This window comes from Bombus impatiens, unplaced genomic scaffold (genome assembly GCF_000188095.3).
Source record: "Bombus impatiens unplaced genomic scaffold, BIMP_2.2 scf_0102, whole genome shotgun sequence".
Taxonomy (NCBI): Eukaryota; Metazoa; Arthropoda; class Insecta; order Hymenoptera; family Apidae; genus Bombus; species Bombus impatiens.
The window spans coordinates 3,744,199-3,765,985 of NT_176521.1; the positions used below are offsets into that span (position 1 = coordinate 3,744,199).

General features: G+C 34.9%; 1 protein-coding gene across 3 annotated transcripts in view; it reads left to right on the top strand.

Moving 5' to 3' along the window:
- The window catches only part of LOC100740523 (neurotrimin), a 301,483-nt gene extending 298,602 nt beyond the window's left edge, over window positions 1-2,881 (top strand). For 2 of the 3 annotated variants that reach the window (XM_024364566.2, XM_024364568.2), the window contains one exon: window positions 5-2,881. In XM_024364566.2, coding sequence (XP_024220334.1) covers window positions 5-114 — 110 coding nt within the window. In that variant the 3' untranslated portion in view covers window positions 115-2,881. The remainder of the gene's footprint in view (window positions 1-4) is intronic. The other variant, XM_012394845.2, reaches the window with a different exon arrangement.
- Window positions 2,882-21,787: the final 18,906 nt, after the last annotated feature.

Below are 21,787 nucleotides of genomic sequence, written 5' to 3' on the forward strand. Positions count from 1 at the left end.
CCAGGCGAGCTTCCGGTCGACGCCCTAAGTCCGGGCGTTTCCCATCGGGCTCAACTCGTTCTTCATCTTTTGGTGAGTCTGCTGTCACTGCTACTTCCAGCCATCAGAAGGTGATTCTCACGTCGCGGGAACGGGGCTTCCAGTTCTAGTGTTTATTGGACGGTGACCAGACCGGAGACGGCTACCAGTTTCCGGTACGCCGGCTTCGGCTGGATGATGGACGAGTGCGACGAGACAAGACGCGCTTGAAATTATTTTCATACTAAACGTAGACGTATACAGAGAGCAAAAAAAAGAGGATATTATATATAATATATATATAAATATAAATAAATATATATAAATAAATAAATATAAATATGATATGTTGTGTAAGTATACTTACAGTGAGTATGAAGGAATTCCTAGGCTTTTATGAATGACGATGATTTTGTGGCGCGCGACATCTTTGCATTCGAGAAAAGACTTCGTCCTCTCTTGTCATGTGTGAATCGAGTATTCGCGTTTAGGAAAAGAGAAAAGACAAAGAAAAGAGACGAAAAAGTAGAACTTTTCGTATCGACTAGAAGGATTTGATTGCGTATGATAATAGGTTACGCCAACGGTTTTCAGCCGATATTAACGCGACACATTGATGTTCCGCAAGAAATTCGACGGTTGTGTCGTCTGGTATAACGCGTTATCGCTTTAAGTGTTCCGCCAAAACCGAGTTTTATAATCAAACGTGTGTCGCGAATTTTCCCGAGGCGGCTGAGAATCACTGGCCTCGAAACGACTCGAGTAGTTCCGTTAGTTCTGTAGTATTACGAACTCGTCTATACGAGTTTCTTCGTTTCTTACCTATGTAAATACCATTGATTTCACGATTCTCCAAGATGATTCAGCGTTCTATAGATATTCTTCTCCATTGTAAAGTTCAATCGTTACTCGCGTTCATTTCATTATCGTTATATCGTTCACGTTGGTTAAAAAGACGAATGTTCCTCTTTGTAAAACCAAACACATACTTCTCTTGTATCATGGGGACAAAAATTTCTTTTATCATCGAACGAGAATAATTAAAAATTGTTCTGAATCGTAGTAAGTCCAAAAAATGGGATGATAAAGTACGTAAATCAATTCGGTTCGACAAGAAGAAAAATTATTTTCTAACGATTTTACGTACTTTCCATCCGTAAAACCGATCTCATAGCTCGTGAAACGAACAACCAGTTGTCAACACTGAGTCCTCATCGATGCATTTCGTAACACGATGACGTTAGTTATAATCTAGTCGAGCGAACAAGGCACAACTGTATTTCGGTACATGTAATGATATATACGTACGCATGAAAGAATAAACGAAAAATGCATAATTATCCATTATATACACAGGAACATATAATATAAATAATATATCGAATCGTAGTTGTGTTGAGATACGTGCTCTTAGGTTTCATCATTAGCTGTTTCTGACTGGCGCAAACGTGCATGCACTGATACAAAACGCTAGTCGTACATACGTAAACATTGCGGACGCGTTCGCGAATGCGATTCGACGCGATTTAAGATAGAAATCGTGTAAGTTATTGCATACTAGAAGCGAAGAAACACGATGATGATGATGATGTTGCGTAGCCCCGAATCATCGACGACGGTGTCTTCGTGCAGAGAGCTTCGTCGTTTCAGTTTCAATTACGCATCAGCGAAGAGAATTCGTGGTCCTCCTGCAAGGCTACACGTCGATGACAATATTTTTAGCTTTAACGAGACTTAAAGTAGATTTAACGATCTATAGAGCGAACAGTATCAGGAAAATTAGTCATCAATTAATGAAACATGGGCCATTTTTCGATAGAATCCTTGACCCATTTTGCTTTCTTCTGCATGAACAAATTTATTTTTACTACTCTTGATTCGCATAATTTTCTGTAAATACCAAATAAGGAGAAGCTTTAAACGATATTTTGAACCTTTGTGATGCAATTTCACAGAAGTCTATTTCGAGTTTTGTTCGAGTCTAACATAGATCTGGTAACAACAGTGTAGATGCAGTGCACATGGAAAGTCTTGAATCGCCCATTTTTATCAGAAGAATTCGTCAATGTTTTCGTTCTTTCATTTGCGAAACGAATTTTCATATTTTTTCGGATAATCTTACTTCTTAGTAACACAGTGACTTCTATGAAACTTCTACATTTTAATTTCAGTTATTTTAAAATAATTTTCATAGGATCCTTGTAAATAATCCTCCAGTCTTATAAAATTCACAAGAAGAGGGTCATTTCGTTTTTATCATTCTGTCTGTCACTTGATATTGCTAGATGATTCGAAACTTTTTAAATGGAAGTGTATATGTTCGAAAGAGCTGTGTGGCATTTTGACATGTTATTAGAGTTCCGTACGGAACTCGAGTATAAAGCACGAGAAAGAAACGTAACGCGTCTTTGCCGATTGATTGTTCTGTAAATATTGTAGATACGTTATGCTGTGATTAATCTGAATCGTCGTCTATTAATCACGGTGATGATTCGAGGCTGCGATTGTTGATGCAAAAAAAAGTGCAAAAAGGCAAGTGTTGTGAATAGCGTATTACAGCGACCGTACGAAATGTTATGGCGATGATCGTATGAGAAACATCGTTCAGTAGAAAAGAAAAACAAAAAAAAAAAAAAAGAAAAAAAAATACGAGTCGAGGCTACAGCGATTATAGATATGTCGTATTGAATTATTATAATAACGTTATTAATGTATCATGCCCGATGGTTTCACTATGTCGAACGATTTTTATGAGTTACAACCGGATATCGAAAAACGATCCGTAAAACGAGCATTAGAAATAGATGGTGAAATTGTCGGACTGAATATCTTAATAAATCGAATACACGACTGCCATTATAAATCACTGTTCAGTTATTCAAGCTCATCAATTTATATTAAATATTTTGAAGTCATTATTTTATTATAGTCGAGTCTTCCTTTTCGTTGTTTTACAATACATATATAAAATGTTTCTTCTAGTTGTGTTGTTAATGTTAATTTTGGAATATTCTATATAATAGATAGATATTTATCTATATAATAGAATAGAATTTTAGAATATTCAAAATAAATTGCGATAATTCGAAGATTATGGAGGAATCAGTAGCAGGTAAGTGTGTTTATTTAAGCAATTTGACTCTTCATAAGAGGGTTATTTTGCAGTATGATAGCAATACGACAACAAAATGCATGAAATAAATTTTCTTAGATCTTTAGATTGCAGGCTTTTTAAAAAAAAAACGAACAAACAAATGGAATTTAATTGTTATATTTCATGATTGGAATATAACATGTGATATTATATCGAATATAATATTTTGCATTGGTCATCAAATAATACTCCATTATTTCATATGACGTGCTTTCTTGTCGAAATAAAGACATAGGAAACCCTACAGGAAGCAACAACAGAATCATAGAGTAGTATCAATTAATAAGCCAATAATAGAAACGATCAGGTTACGCAATTCGTTGAATGTACAACCATAACAATATTCTACATTTGGGACAAGTTTCGCGTCTTTGCGAGAGCTTTTACGGCTGACCTGCAACGGTACACTACCACTGCCATCTTACAATCCCTTTGCGTCCTCAGTAAAGCAAACCGTATGGAGCGCAATAACAGTAGAGAGAAAGGAGGAGGAGAGAGAGAGAGAGAGAGAGAGAGAGAAAGAGGGAGAGCAGGAAAGTGGTAATGGTCTGCACCGAATCAGCTCTCGGAAATTCAGCGTCCCGTAATAACGTAATAATCTTTCGAAACTCCGTGACGTGTTGTAATGTCCCTTGAAATATTGGATACGCGCGAGTAATTTCCATCTGTAATGAAACCGATATGCAAATGAGATAACAAGTTCGATTGTCTACATTTCAACCCACAACGGCTGCGCTAATGTCCAGTTTGCAGAATATCTCTAATAACGCGTGTCGTTGCTGCCCACGATAATGAGAATGATAAGGCACATTTAAACCTTTCTCGAAATATATGAACGTGATGACTGGTTTGCATGGAAAGTGGCGTCATTTTGCTTATCTTCCTCTATTTCATATTATGAAATTGATTATTGAAAAAAAATATTAAAGATATCATTAGTTTATTATGGATGAGAATGTAGTAAAAGTGCACATGACTATAAGTTATAAAAATTATATATATTTCATTCGTTTTCTTTTATTTTAAATAATATAACTGTACATATTTTGTTTTGATATTGTAATAAGGCTTGAAACGTATACTTGTGGGAGATGGATTAATGTTTTAAATATGGAGATGTGAGCTGTTATAAATTATGAAAATTATACATAGCTCATTTGTTTTTTAAATCGTAAAAAATCGTGCAGGTTTTATTATGATATTAAAAAAAAAAAAAAAAAAATGAAATGAATATAACAGTAGGAGGATAAAGCTAATTTGTGTTATATGAATATGGATGTAAATTTTACATTCGATTTTTGCATAAATCATATCCTTCCTTTGTAAGTATGTATAACACAATATCATCAATATTTAAACTTTATTATGTAAAATTTGTTTAAATATTTCTCGAATTATAGCACTAATGTTGATGATGGTTTGAACTGAAGTTATTTATCCAAATACATTTTTATTCGTAAATATTCGAAGACAGATAAACCTGAAATATTAAACCGACATCTATTAATATTTTTAGTTATGAATGGATCCATTAAGGTCCTCATAAAATCCGTTTATGCATTAATTCTCCGCAAATGTTTTTTCGTCCCGTCGATTTCTAATTACGACACTGATATTTATCAACTTAACACACACGAATTACCCTGATAAAACGCAACTTGCAAAAGTTTCACGTTCCAGCAATTCACGCTAAATCCTCTTTTCTTCGTTAACGACATTCATAGTCATCGTCCAAACTCCACTTTATTCTCACGCGAGTGATTACACTTTATCGCTGGCCACGAAACGAAATGCAATACTGGCCTCGATTTTATCAGAATTTGTCAAAGGCATAGAAAGAAGAAATGAATCGAAAACGGGCGAAACAACGAGTAAAAGGGCGAGTCTAGAGCGCCTATCTAGCTTGTCCGCGGGACAAATTTATTATCTGCGCCAACACGGCAAAAAGTCAATTACATCCGCGATTAATCGATCGATCGGTCCGGTAACCTCACGTAGACCTCGCGCGGACCTCGAACATGATAAACGTTCATAAACGGATCCCATAAAAGGGCGAACATATCCCCTTCCCTCTTTTTCTTTTATTGTCCTCCTGTCTGTCTTTCTTGCTTTTTTCACGGCGCCACTTCAACAATACCCTCAATCGATTTCTCTCGCCAAACGCGAGAGAGGAGACAAATGTCTCACGGTTCCTTGCTTCTGAACTTTTTTCTACGAAGACACGGAAAAGGTTACGGCAACATCGACGCTTTGCTTTCCTCTATCCCACTCCTTCTATCATTCTTTCACACCGTTTCTATCTCGGTCGTTCACTGATGTTTTTCCGCACTCAGCTTCCTTTTGTCGCGGCGATTTCTCCGCCCGCTTTCACGGCGCCCGTTTTCTTTTCAGATTTCTGTAAATCGCCGGATAACTTGCTGCACGAGCTGTTCGATTACCCGAAACCGTGGTTGCTCGCTTTTTGTATGGTAAAAAGTGAGCGGTCGTTGTTTTTCGATTTTCTGAGGCAATGAGGAGGTGTTAGTGGATAGCGGAAGTGGTTCAGTGAGTTAATTGATGTGATGAATGGAGTGATGGGTTGAAGTAAGTTTCGAGAAGTTTGTTTGAAAGGGTATAAAGTGCAGTTCTTTGGAAGTAATTTAGTACGATTTGAGATAGTTGATTTTTTTCTTTAGTTACATGAAAGAGTATATGTAGAACATTTTGAAAAATGATTTGAAACAATTTCTCTATATTTTGTTTAATAAAAGGGAACTTTATAAAGTATCTTCTTTAAACATTTTTTAGTTTCCTTGTTTTCGCAATGAAACGAAACCAGTGTATAGTAAGAACAAGGTAAACCGGTAGACAACCTAAATCACGAGGCAAGTATTGTATATAAATAAATGGATAATATTTAATAATACTATTTTCAAATTTAAAAAATTAAAGAAACAATGCATTTATTTTATATATTTAAGTTTAATGTACATAGTATTATACTAGAGTATAAAGTATAAAATATGAAGGAAAGGATACCATTTGTTCATAGAGTTACAACAGATAGTTGATGTTTGATAAAATCACCAGATACATACATCTTTTGTTAAATGTAGAAACGAAGATACATACGACCCTACCTAAATGTAGGAACGAAGATACGAATTCATGAGGGTAGAAATAAATAAGCGTGTAATTTATCGCACTTGCATTAACATTATTTACGACCATTCAATCGGTACATGCATGTGTCAGCCGCATAAATAACAAACAATGGTGTATAGCTATCCTATTCGTTAAAATGACACTTATGCATATTCATTCCGTACGAGCTTGAAATTATTATTCACGGTTTCATTTGCTTCCATCGGTATACGATAACAACGATTGCGTAAACATACTGGAATTATAGCGGTCATGCATCCCAGAATTATTTATATAGCGTAACAATAAACTCAACTTCATCCTTCAGAACTTCGTTCTATTCACTTGTAAAATTAAAAAGTTTATCGTAATTACGGATGTTTAATTCTGAAGCTTTTTATTCAGAAACATAGAAACTTAATTGAAAATAAATTAATTTACTAATAATTCCATATTGCAAAAGTATCTTCCTATTTGGTTTTTAGATTCTCTTCATAATTTTGAAGATATTGTTTGTCATAATACTAAAATATCACAAATACTAAAATATTGCTTCTTAAAGAATCTTCACAAAACTCCGCCAATCAGTCAGCTATTTTTAAAAAGCATTATCTTGGGACCTAATAGATCCTTTCCATTTTCAGCTACATCGCATTAATCAAAATCAATCAAAATCACATTGAAATAAGAAAATCAAAAATTGTACATATCACATCTTTTTCCTGTGATCCTTTACGTATAAACGTAGCTCAACGATTCTCAAGAATCGTCCAAAACACTGAAGCACACACTCTCGCATTCAGACATAATGCCCATCACGTGACTATCGAGTCACGATTTGACTCGACAGCGTCGACGGCCGAATAAAAGTGCTAGTTTGCGAATTTTTTGTCTTTATCCTCTTTTTTTCTGTTATTCTTGTCCATCAATGTGGCGACTGGAATGTCGCACGTGACATGCCGCTTAAAGCAGAACGCATCGACTGCGGCCGAAAATTTCGACAAACAAGCACTCTGAGCGTTTCATTTCGTGGTTATTTACGGCCTCGCGATTTTGCAAATCCGGCATTTGTCCGAACTATATATTTCAAACTGGCGATTGTCGCCGCGGGCCTGTCGGACACGTCCACGTCGTTCGACGAGGAAATCATTGTCGATTGGAAGGAAGAGGAAAAACGATGGTCGAGGGAATGGGGAGCAAGTAGTTCCCTGTTTTCGAAGGAGCCAATCAATCACCAAGGATTCTATTCAGTTTTTCGAATCGGTCAACTATCGGGAACATACGATCCACGAGTATCGGGGGATGACTCATGAATCGGGCGACAGCCACGTCGAACACGGGGAGAGAACATTCACCCCCTGTGGTCGAAATTGTTTTCGTTGTATCGTTCCGCTCTAGCCAATTTAATTTCGCCACTTTTGCCCAAGCGATATAGTTTATTTTTGTTTCATTGTATGCTCCTCGTGTCCAATTCGACGGTGCAGTGCACGTTAATACAACGATACAAGGCGTTATTTAGGGGTGAGTAAAAAGAAAGAATAGTTTTTTGTGCGAAGGGAAAATGGAGAATGGTATGAGCTAGTTGAGAATGATTTTAACTATAGGGTAATGAAATTTAAATATCTTTTTCTGGATACGTTATTACGTGTGATTGTGTATATCTATGAATCATGATTTTTGACATAGTATTTTTTTGAATGGATGTAATTTGTATGGAATATTTCTTGTTCAGACAATACATTTCATATATTATTTATATGACTTCTATCGTTTACTTATATATTCTAATATTGTCATAATTATAATATGTGTCATATAATATATTTCGTAATACTTTAATAGTATTTCAAAGTATATTGAAATAAATATTTCATCGATATTGTTCATGGAAGACATTTTTTCTCAAAACCTTCAATTCTCCCGTACCTGCCGCGATATTTCTATCAAATTGCATAGAAATCTTGTACTGGAAGTAAGAGAGTTAATAGTGTGTCGCATAGCGTCGAGTTGCTGTCGGTAGAAACCGACTGTTCTTCAGTTAGCAAATACTAGTTGGTATTGGAGAAATTAGCAATAAATGGTTTCGAGGTCTGGACCACGTCGACGCGATTGTATATGTATATCGGCCGGCAGGAAACTACGTCTAACCTGGCCTCGCTCGCATCGACACTTCTCGAGTTACTAATTATGGGACATTACTGACTTTCGGAAGTTAGTAGTTTCCCATTCGCTACTCCTTTGTACCCATTATCGGTTGTACCTGGCATTCCGAAAACCAAAATTGATGCTCTATCTGATTTAATAACGTCGAAATTGACTTAAAACTTACTATCTTTGGTTTCACAGTAGCCGGCTTCACGCAAGTCGAGACACTCTCCTCTACTTCCGCCAGAAGTTTTCGATGAAACCTAATCGATGATGTTTAAAGGATTTGGAAGATCATTAAAACGGTATTACATGTGTTCTTAGTCATCCATTCGTAATGTTTGTTTTACCCTTTATTTATTCCGTTCCATAAGAAAATTGATAATTTAATCGATAGTTTAATATCTATTTCGACGTATTGATTTACAACATTTTATGAATTATGTCTGGAATTTATATCATTATACTGTGTATATCGTTATACTATGTATAAGAAGTATATGTATAGCTCGCATATTAGATAGATCACCAATAGATATCATTCAGCACTATACAAGTATATATATTCGTGTTGTATATATTCGATTATATTGTTGAAATGTACCATTTAATGGCACGTTTATCTATTAAATTTAGGAACATCTTACACATTTCGAAATGTCATTTTACATACAACGATTTAATATTTATTCAAAATGATCGCTCCAGAGACATCCTTAACGTTTAATTACTGTTCCCTTACCTCTGAACTATCCTACATGTTATTACAACCGAACATTTCCACATGCTTTATGATACCATACATCTTCCAAACTGTTACCAACACATAACACATAACACTAAACACATAACTAACACTTAGAACTAAAAAATTAATTTACTGTAACTAGACTGTGCATGTTTATGTATTTATGAGAAACTTAAATGCGTACAGCTGTAAGGAATGCTCACAATATATAAAAATACATACAATGCTCAAAGTAAAGCGCTTAGTATAATATTTGGTTGGAACAAATCTTTATTTAAAGTTTCATTTGTGGAGTTACGTTTGCAGATGTATGAAATTGATAAGAATCCACAATTTACGCGCGTTATAACACTTAAAATTATGGGATATTAATCCAAACCTAAGTACGAAGAGAACGATAAGTCACCAAAGCACACAAACGTGAATAGATAAAGTTCTACTTTTGAACATAAGCTTAGCACAGTGCATACATATTTTATGTTGTTTGATGATCCGAAAACATCCAATTTCCTGCGAAACGGGAACGAAAAAAAAAAAATAAAAAAGAAGATAGGAGAGGGAAAACGCACGATGCAGAACGATAGAGAGATATCTGTCAATATGTTATGTTTGGCAATCGGTCGCGACGGCTTCTTGCACAGTACAAACATCGAAAGGAATAAAAATCACTCTCTCGATTTTTGCGATCGCCGAACGTGCTTCTTCAACTGCTTTCTTTTCGATTGGTTATTCTGGGAAAATAACGTGCCGGACAGGGAATGTCTTATGGTTTTCGGATCAATTCATGTCGCCGAGGAGGGAACGTAATCTCGAAAGTGTCTCCCTTGGTCCTGTGGGAAAGACTTCACTTCACATTTCGTACGTGGATGTATACAACTGTGAGCATCTTAGCCTCGTTCCTTTTTCTCTTCTCGCTTCTCGCTTTCTTCGTCCGTTTCTCAACGTTCAAACCTACGTTGATTACTGTGCGAGTGTCGTGTCACCATTTGAAACCCGTGAAATTAGCGCTGCAGCATCAATCTCTAATCCTGTTAACAGGTTTACACTGGGTGTACTTCTTTCTAGAGTGAAGATGGGTAAAAATTAAACATGTATGATGTTGGAATGCTAATTAGAACAACTATTGTTAGGAGCTATAAAAAATTTCGATACGTATTAAACAAAACTACAAGCTAGAATTTTTCATCTCTGAGAGAAGTTTCAATTCTTACCTTATTACGTTCATTTTTATTAACAATTTTAAGAACTTCAACGATTTACACTACTTTCATTTGTAGAAAAAACCTCAACATATATAAATATCATTATAGAAAGTAGATGTACTACGATAATTTTGGTAACACGGTAATAAAATTCTTAAGTTTTCTAGCATACTGTACGTCTATTGTAATATACAAAAATACCGACGCTTGTAGTTAAGACTTAATTGCAGCAGTTGACAGTTAATATATAAATTTTTAACAATCATGTCCTGACAAACGTATTGCAATTTAATAATCTTTAAAAATGTTACAACAGTTATACTTGCGTACAAATTAAGCGAAAGCCCACCATTCGACGTAACAAACTCCTAAACGATTACCGTCTATCATTCACTAACTCTCCCTTCATAACTAGTTGCCCAATATTAATTTCGCAAGCAACCTTCGCAATAGGATCGTGTAGCATTACAATGAACATGGACTATACAACTCCGCGATGGAATTATTCTGTACGGTTCAACTCCTTCTCAACGTAACAGTAATCCAGGTATAGCACATATAAAGATACCACCACGAATACCAAAATTTACTTGCTTGAAATGCACATGATATATTTACAAAATTTATCATTAAAGTTCATTTATTTGATAAATCGTGGGTTATTCAATGCTGGGGGTTATCCAATTATAAATTATTTATAGAATTCGTTCTCCATAATTGTATTATACAGAAAGATATCGCAGGACTTGGGAAATTAGGGAAAAAATAGTGTATAGGAATTATTAGAAAAGAAAAACAATAATGATAAGTATAATACTTATATTAAATATCTAAATATATATTATACGTTCTAAACAGAAACGCTTAATCTTTGTGGCAATAATTCTATGCTGCAATACCTCATAATTCTACGCACAATGATCTATAACATTACAATGTGAATTCAAAAGAGTTGATTGATCTAGAAATATCAGAATGAAAAAAGGAAAGGAAATACACTTCACTGACGAACTAAAGTCTCTTAAATAACCAATAAAATATTTTGTAAAGCTTCCTGGATGAATGAAAATATACATTATAGCGAAATTCATACAATTTTTATTTTCCTACAGCTGACCAGTGTAACAGTTTCCATATTTTTCAATTTTAAGGGTAGTCTAGTGCCGCTACTGAACGTAATATTAAACGCGTTATGAAATTGGCCAACCTCATCTCACAGTGCTTAAGAAGGAAAAAGATGATATTTCTTTTGGTATTTAGGTCAAAGAATATTGTAAGAAGTGACTATAAAGTGATAGAAATGAAAACGTAGTGTCAGCATCTGGTCAGAACCAAGATTCGAATGGTTTTACTCACGTGGTCGAAGAAGGTACAAATACAAAGTTGGCGGACTGCAATAAGATTCTACTACAATGTCCCATTAGAGTCTAAAATTGTCCTAGTTCGAACATATCTCCTTTTCCAAGTTCAAATGCGTTTCGTACGAAGTTGTAACATGGTCTACTAACGCTAACAAGACTGGACGAGTAGGGAACACGGGCGAGACTTGTAAAACTAGATCGTTCAAAATTTGCAATACCTCGATTCGAGTTTGAATATATTCTGACTTAAGTACTTATTAGTATATTGTCCAACATATAAAATTAATAGTTGTGTATGTATAAAATTAATGGATGCAATTTTTAAAATATATGATTCAAAGTAATTATTTCGTGTAAGTATAAAACGGAAGTATGAAATTATAATATCTTTTTCAATTAATTATTCATTTAAATTCTTCAGATTTGTTAGAATATTTTATTTTTGTCAATTACCTGATAACCTTTTTATACAACACTCGATCGATATATACATATGTATTCTTAATGAATTCTAAAATCTCTTGATCAATCTTTAATTTTTTGAAATGAAACATTTATAAGACCGAGTTTTATGGATACTTCAATAAACTTCGGTTTCAGTTTCAGCGAATAATTTTTATTGACCGATCATATACCAACGTGTACATCATAAAATTCCCGAGAATATTGGTACGCTTCGTATAAACTTCTGCAGATAAGTTATCTTCGTATTTCCGTCATAAAATGCTCAAGAAGTAGGAATAAATAAAATTCAAAATATCTTTTTTTATGCACGTTATATGACTTCTAACCTTTAAATGCAATAAAATTTAAATATAGATTCTAATCATCGTGAGTCTAATCATTTGATTCTTTAAAAGTCTGGTGTTCAATGTATGTACCTTGATATACATTACATTCTGTATTCTTTTGTGCAAAATAAGCATGCGTAATAACAGCAAGAGAGAGAAAATTGAAATTTCACTGGCAGATTCGACGCACGTTAAATTGCACACCTTGAGTGCGAATGAAGGATCAAAAATTTGTCTCCTCTAAAAGCAATTTTTCCAAGTCAAAGTGGGTAGATGAGGAATGCCGGAGCAAAGGGTAGCTTTGAAAGTTACCTTCTATTGCATAAAACACGCTGTGTAGTGTGGCAACGTTAAAAAGTAGCTGACATTTTTACAATCCGTGTTTACGCGTACGCGGTTGAAATTCGAAATAATTCGAGATATTTCACCTGAGACATTTATTTTTTAATTAAATATATTATGGGGTAAAAATACAAACGAAATGTTATTCTTGAGAATTAATTGATTAAATGCAACTATAATAAATGCTACATTTATATAGTGCAATTGTAATATTTACAAGATCTCTATAACTACTTTCTAAAATTTTAATTAATTTTCTCTAAAATAGAGTATCGTGTTCTACAATTTTCTGTGAACTAGGATATTTTTTAATTCGTTCTATATAATTATTTCCTTCGATGTTCACCTCGTTATGGACGTACTAAATATTTGCAACCAAATCCAATGAATGTACAATTTTATAAATAACAAAATTGTCCTATATTTATCCCTTCTGGACGCTAAATTTTTTATTGCATATCAAACTCCAAAAATAAATTTTATCATGTTGTACGACGAGTCTAGTTAAAAATCGAATTATAGTTAGATTCTTCTAACTATAATTTTCTAACTGAATTGCATTTTATTGTCCAAAAATAAACAAGTATCTACATATATATGTTTAAGTGGTAGCATGCATACGTAAGTATGTTTATATGAAACACATTTTCCCCGAGTTTCGTATATTCCTGTTACAATCTGCTTCCGACATTCTCCCCGCAATCTGGTAATAAAGATTCTGCATCGAAATAGCAATCCCTTCCGATGGATTAATTAAGATATAAGGACGTTGAGGGTTTGTCGTCGTCCGTAGAATCATCGATAGGAAAAATAAAGCTGCTGTCTCCAAGAGGCAGATAATCCCGCGACGAAAACGAACGAAGAACGAGCGTGAACCCTTGTGTGGATATAATTTATTTACGATAGCGGGCAAGGGCGATAAAGGATCCTCCCTGCAGAACGAAAAGAAACGAAACTACACACGGTTCTTCTTTTTATTGCAATGGATACTCTGGCTTCGTTTGAGAAGCATGAATAATGCAACAGAGTTGCTTTAATACAAGCTACGATATCGATCTTCGATTAATAGGGATCGTGTTTCATACTTTGTTGACCTTTTGCTGCTTGTGTCCTTTCACCCAGGGGAACCATTTTTTCTCTAAATTAGTCATTGAAAACAGTCGCTGCTTACGTGACATCATCGTGGTTCTTATCATAAATCTTCAAAACAATTTCAAATTCATAGGGGAAAAGACGTGATGCATACGTTCTCGTTGACATTCTGATTGTAATGTTATTTCATGACTAAAAAGATCTTATACAAATCCAAATATTTAGTTTTCTAGAAATAGTTAATTTGATGAAGTTTTGTATAAGCCAAAATATGCGGCTAGTGGAATTTTAACTCTTTCTAATATTTTAATATTAGGATCATCCTTAATGATAAGATGATCATTCGCTGCCAGCTTAAGAATTTCATAATGCGACCAATGCAACACAGTAAATCTTTATGGCCAAGAAATAAAAATCATTACAGCCCAATTTCATTAACCTTCATTACACTGTTATCACACAAACGTTTCTGTACAAATATCTGAATTCCACCAGTGAGCAGATCTTCACTTCAGACACTTCAATTCGATCGTTACTTATTCATGTTAATAATGGTATTTCAAGCGCGAAATCGTTCGGCGAAGACAATTTGTCGACGAACCCCGCCTCTCTCTCCAAAAAAAGAGAAGGAAGAAAGAAGGGAAAAGAACGGAAAGAAAAGAAACGGAAAGAAAAAGGAGGGAGGGGGCACGAGTTCGTCCATACAACTTCCTTCTTGAACCGAGAGCCCATCACAGCGATTCAATTCCAGACGATGAGCGACGTCGAGAAGAGGAGCGAACAAAACTAGACTAGCTCGTCCGCCGATCTCTTCCATTTCGTCGACAGAGGATCAGCGCAGTATAATAGGATTTTTTGACGTATGAGAGAGCCACCTCTCGTTTCTAACGGGTGGGCCTACGGTATCCGGAAAACAAAAATGAAAGAAGAAAAAGGAATAGAATAAAATGGGAAAATAAAAAAAGATCATGCTTATTGCTGACTACGGGGAATCCACTTGCGCATCGCTGCCTACGAAAATAATGCGACATGGTCTCTGGTAACGTCAGCTGCTCCGCTGCGCTTCATATTTCAGAGAATAACTCTGTCTATTTCCCTGTTCCACTTTTCTCTTTTCTCTCACTCTTCATCCCTCTTCTCCTTTCTTTCTCTCCGTTTCGATTCCATTCCCGTTTCGTACGGTGAAATTTGAATTGCGTTACGTGCACGTTACATTATCATTCGTAACGTTCGACCATTTGCAAGGTTGGGCTGAGTCATGCGACTCACATAGTTCTCTCCTCGTACGAGAACCGGTGGAGATTGTAAAAACGGAGTGATTAATGGCTTAATAAAGTCTGACGTTGTGGATTATTTCTTTCCTGCGAGGGGATGAAGCGCGCGTGGAAAAAGTGCGAATGAAATTTTACAGAGAAACGCAAGTTCGTTGAAAATGCGCTCGGATAATTGATCCGTACAATGCTCTTTCAATAATTTGCTCGTTAAATGATGATTGCTGATTTGAATTCGCTGAAAATGAAAATGAGGATCATGCGAAAGTTTGAAGTTATATAAGTTATATAAGTTTTATAAGTTGCATAAGTCTAAGCCGATCGGGAGTTGCTTGATCGGAATTCGAACCCGGATCATCCTCTTGCCGATCAGGTGCTTTTCCAATGTTCTTTTCTTTTCGTAATGATTATCTTATTGTGCAAAAATAAAAATAACCTAATAATAACAGAAATGTACAACAAATAAAACGGATAAAAGTCAACGAAAATAACGAATATTTTCGTCTAAATTCTTAAATCTCAAATGGCTTACTTTTTAGTAAGGAAGAATTTAAAAAATTTTAATAATTTGAATTATTGAATAAAATATGACATAATTGAATTCAACAAAACGTTAAATATGTTAAATGACAAAATTAGGATCGATACAGCAAGATTAGGACCACACTATACACTATAGGAATACACTAAGACTTTGAAGACATTCATAGCTCTTCATAGGAACAGAATCGAATGAAATTGGAAAATTGATTGAATAAAAGGATATAAATCAAATTAAAGTTAACTTTTAAGTGTATTAAATAACTGACATTGGCATCAATGAAAATCCAATAAATCGAATGGAAAATATTTTGCACTATAATTTGGAGATTAATTCATAAGGTAAATTACGCGAAGTTAGGACAATATTTCCAAGGCAATCAACTGGTTAGAAAATGGCATTGTTAGTTTCCCTAGCAAACCGCATCTTGATCCAATTACTAAGTTACTTGCTAATAATTGGAAATCACAATCTCTCAAATAGGATCTAATAGCTTGTTTCAAACTATACAATTAGTCCGAATTAATCGGCCTCGTTTAAATCAAATCGTTTGCAAGTACATCTTAATAGAAATCCACATATTATGTCTTGCAACCAATGAGATATAATGTATATCGAATTATTTTATTTAAGTTCTTCTAAATATATTAAATATACAAAATAACGACTCCTAAATACATTATACACTATGTACAATACCAACTTCCAGATATTTCTTAATAAAATATAGAGAAAAATATTAAAATATAGATTACATGATTTTGTCTATATTATAATGTATATTTTAGTCTCTGAATATTGTATGAATAATTATATACAAAATATTTTATATTAGAATAGAAATTATTAATGAACATCCAGTAACTAAATTTAAATATTCTCTCTGCTGAATTGAAATAAGTCTATGTAGTAAATTGAAGTCCAGAAATTATACTAGTCAACAAGGTTATGAATTTTCTTTATATACATTCAATTCAGTATCTTTTTGCACTAAAATCTATAGTATACGATTGAAAAAATTATTTTATTAAAAAGAAATAATAGATCGAGCTATAGCATTTATTTTAAATAGACAAGTACGCATATTCTAGTATTTCTACTAGTATTACTATATTATAGATTCTATATCTAATGTATATTATATTTCCATATCACTTTCTCAAAAGTTTATAAACTTCGACTTTACAAAGGTTTACAAATGTAATTATTTAAAAATGATAGTTCACGACATGTTGTGTAAGATTATGATATGTGACACTGTTGCATACCCATATATTGTCCATTCACGTAATGTATACTAGCTAAATATTTTTTATTTGTGTATACGCTAATGAATGTCGCATTAAATTAATATGATCACTGTGGCTGTGTAACAAGTAGCATCCCAGTTGCATGTGTACCTTGTACAACAATTATCCGCTTGTTATTTAAGCAGCGCGCTCAGGATTATTATTCTGGTGAGAATAATGTACACGTGCTGCTAATGCGAAATTTTAATACGAATTCTCGTTAATTATTATGCAACCCATTGATACGTACACATGTTTAAATGCCATTAGACAATATCCTATAGTCTTGAAATTACCAACTATCTAATCAAGTACTATATTTGCGTTTAACAACATATATTGTATTCTTTAATTGTATTTTATAGTTGATTAGTTAATGCATGTTATTTAGTATTACATTAACGTTGCAGATACTATGCTAATATTAGTAAATTTGATACCTATTATAAACTCATTTGTATTTGTATTCTCTTGATATTACAGCTACTAACGAATTAGGTGTAAAACCTGGATCGAAGTAATCAAAACGAAACGCGTATAAAAAGATATATGGGAAGTGGCAATGCGGAGAGAATGTAAGAGGAAAGACATGTATTAGGAAAAGTAATTTAGGAAACTCCAGAAAATAAAGCATTCTAATTAATTTTGAAGAAGAATTTACGAATTAATTTTATTACTTTGATAGTCCTCGTATTAAAATGCGGATGAAATTATGTTCTTTCATTAGTAGTTTAAAATAAGGAAACATTTATATTTCCTTATTTTCACATATTATATCATTAGTTGAAAGCTACGCATCATACTTCTGAGAATTCGCGGCCAGTTAGCAAAACAAGGCTTAGTGGCCAGCGAACCAAGAGGGGGAAGGGATAATAATGTTCGTTAGTTGACGAAACAACTCGAGAATATTTATACAGATTCATTAAAGGCGCTATATTGAAGTAGACATGTAAATGTATTTTAATGAGCATTAATATTTTGTTATATCATAGTAACAATACAAATTAAAGTAATTGAATAATATTAAAAGAAGTTCTATTAACACATATAGTAAAGTAAAGAATATTTCTCTGTAATAATAACGTTGTACTCTTTTTTAATATTACAAGCATCGTCATAGCAGCAGGGGTATAAGGGAAAAATGAGGATAAGGTAGACAATATAACTTAATAAGAATATATAACTTGAGAGAATATAACTTGAAATATAAATTTGTACTATAGTTGGTCTACTTGAAATGTTAACAAGCTTCCTTCCTTGGAAATTATCAGAAATAATGACAAAGTAAGTACGTTTCACAGTCCTTCATGGCAGATTCAGAAGCCAGATAGATCGGAAACCAACAATTTCGTAACACTGCAGGTATAAATCTCGATGTAATCGTTCTCCAAATCCACAAATTCATCCCCACCACGAAACTCCATTACAAGACAGTATCAACGAGCACGGTGATCGAGCGGCCATTCATTTAAAGAAGCGTCGCCTTCAAAGACAATATTTATAATGGTTGTAATGAAAAGGGAAAGGGAAGGTGGTAGAGAAGAATGGAAGGTCGGGAGCGGAAGAGAAAAAAGAGCATGGGGAAGAAGGATGGGAGGAGGGGAAGGGGCAAGGTGGAGGGTCGAGGCTAGCGAGAGATTTATTTGAAGCAACCGGGTCTTTGCCACCAGAGTCCGTGTGTACTTTCCACCCTAAGATATTGCGGTCGTTTCCCTTTGGTCAGAGAAGCCGAAGAAAAGTCGGCCGCCAGTTTTTTCGTTCCCTCAAACGGCCATTCGACTACTCTCACTCCCCCGTTCGACCAGGTTCTCTCCTATCAATTCATTGGATTTTTAGCGAGAGACCGGTTATAACCGGCAGTTTCGCGTGAAATGTGCCCCCACCGAGTTAAAAATTGGCTTCTAATATGATATACGCAGGTCGCCATATGGCTGGGAAAGCGCCGCAAACGTGAACGATATTTTCAGTTTCTTCGCTTATTTCCCCTCTTCTCACGCCTTGCGTTTGCCCCGGTTGATCGTTCTCTCCGTTCGGTGTCGCGAAGAGAACAGCCTCGCATATTCCTGCTCCATTCGGTCTTGCCTAACGTACTATTGGAAAGCGATAGTGTTTTCGCGCTGGCGGTTCTCTTATGGCACGGCCATATTTCATCGCGCTATCCTATCAGATACTAGGCGAACTAGAGCGAGAGAGAGGGAAGACAACGGTGAACGGTGCAGAGGAAATACGGATGCATTTAATATGCAATTGCCGGGGAGAAACTGTCGAAGAATCGGTGAAAACACGTGCGTCCAGGTTCGCGACATCTGGCTCCATGGACCCACACCTCTTTGGTGATAAACTTTCAAAGATCGTTTTTACGTTTTCGATCGCGAACGTGCCGAAGCTCAGGAACAGTCGAGCTACACGTGCGCACTAGAAAACGTGCTGAAGATCCTTCCACAAGAAGTAGAAAATATCTGCATGAAATTTTGATTTACGCCTCCTTCGTGGATGGCCTAGTCGAGTCGCGGATTCGCCTGGAAACCGGATTAAATCTCTTCCCACCGAAGGAAGGAAGAGCCGTAGCTGGCAATTGGGTCAGTTAGCTGGCTGCCACGATTGGCCGCGATTTATTTTGCACTTGTTGCTGTCGTGACGGGTGTGCAAGGTAATTTTCTCTAGTTCCTGGTGTTGAGCGGTGTGCAGCGGCTTGTAACGTTCGCCAGCCGCTCAGGAACGTGTGAAGGATCACTTTCCGCCCGGATTTTTAGATTATTAAACGGTGCTTTAGATTGTTTAACTGGTGTACTTGGGAAATTTCGATGAATGTTTTGTAACTTACGATGATTTTTATCGGAAAAAGTTGGTTAATTTTTGTATTTGATACGAGAAAATTTGATTTCATCGAAATTTGAAGCATTTGTAGTCCTTTTCAAATAATGGATTGTGTTGAATAAAGAAAAGTGGATCTCATTTATAAATCGTACACATTTATCATTCTCTTTGAATAGTAAAATGTTTCAATTATAAAACAATTTAGATTACAAATGCTGTTCGAATTTGAAAGTGTAATTTCATATTTGAGAAAATTGTTCTTTTTGAGTACGTTATTTTACATTACAACACAATGATTATAAAGAACATCTTTATTTTTCAAGCAGTCGTCATTCATAGAATTCTTCACTTTTATTTACGATAATATGTACATAAACAATATTTTACTAGGACGACTACTGCAGCAAAGAGTATTACCAAGTCGTAAGAGAAATTTTTTATGATTAAATTCTTGAATTATTAATAATTTTCCAGTTGAAACTTTTTTGTGACAAATCGATTCCCCGAGAAACGTATTTCTCCCAGTGCCAATTACTCTTCATTTTTCGTCTTTCACGAAGGATATTACACTATTTAATGTTTAAATTCTTCTCCAATTTATTGTATTTCACGTAGCCTGTCAGATTACTTCAAAATAACGCTTCTTAAATTGATCTGACTATCTATCGAACGCACTCCATATGGGGTCACCGGTAACCTAAAATTACTTTTTCAGCACAACTTTTTCATTTATTCAAGAGGACGAAATCGATCGCGTGCCAATAATTGTGTAAAAGCTTCGATCGTAACGATCGAGGCTGCGCGTTTATTTCCGAAAGTAACTTTCAATCAGACTGTCGATCAAGGCGTGCACGTTGGTGAAAGGGATAAAGAAATGGTAGCTGAAACTAGAGCTCCAGGAATATTTTGTTATACGGTGAAATTTTAATGGGGTTCGCGCGTCACTTTGGGAAATCTATTAAAGAGCCCGAACACATTTTGTCGGACAATCCGAAACTGAAACTCGGTGAAACTACTCTGGGGTTGTAGGGAACGTTCAGAATGCATGCACATAAGCTTGGAACGTGTATAAATGCGTGCAAGAACCGAGCTTCATTCTCTGGGACTTCTTGCGCCGCTATCCGCTTGAAGAAATATAATTATAAATTTTAGCATTACGCTTTGAATTAATATTGTCTAAGTTGACAATGTTCCCTTGACTATTATCATTCGCATCTGCCATCTCTGTTCGTTAATTGCAGACAGTGGGTTAAGACTTGGAGGCAGACTAAAGTAGACACGGAATATTCGATGAAGGTGATTGAATTCTCTGCGAGATATCGATGTTCTCGATAGGTATCCGAGATGCACGAAATGTCGCCGACATACATCATGGATGGATGCGATGGAAACGTATCGAGGCGTAGCTTGTTGCTTATGCGTATCACAGAGATTAAGATCATGCCGGTGAAGATTATATTTGAAGATTTTCCTAAACTTCATCTTTTGCTAATGCTAATATTTATTTTTTCTGGTTCTTTAAACATTTAACAGGGTAGTTTCTTAACTGCAAACTTCTACAATCACGGAATTAAAAAATAATGCAGCAAATCAATTTCGACCAGATTGGATTTTATTCTCGTAAACTCAAATTTCTTGTAATTAATTTTTAGTAGGAATTATTAAGTGTATAATTTGTTATGTAGTGCCTTTCTTAGCTATCTAACAAGCAGAAGAACAATTTTTATTCGAAATGACGATTTTATTGCAAAAATCTAATTTTGTATGGTAAATCAAATCAAAATTGTATGGTAAATCAGATATATTTATTTTACAAATGTTAATATAAAAATGGCCAGCAGTGGAGATTCTGATACTGCATTCTTTATATTCAAATATAGGAGAGATCTTTTA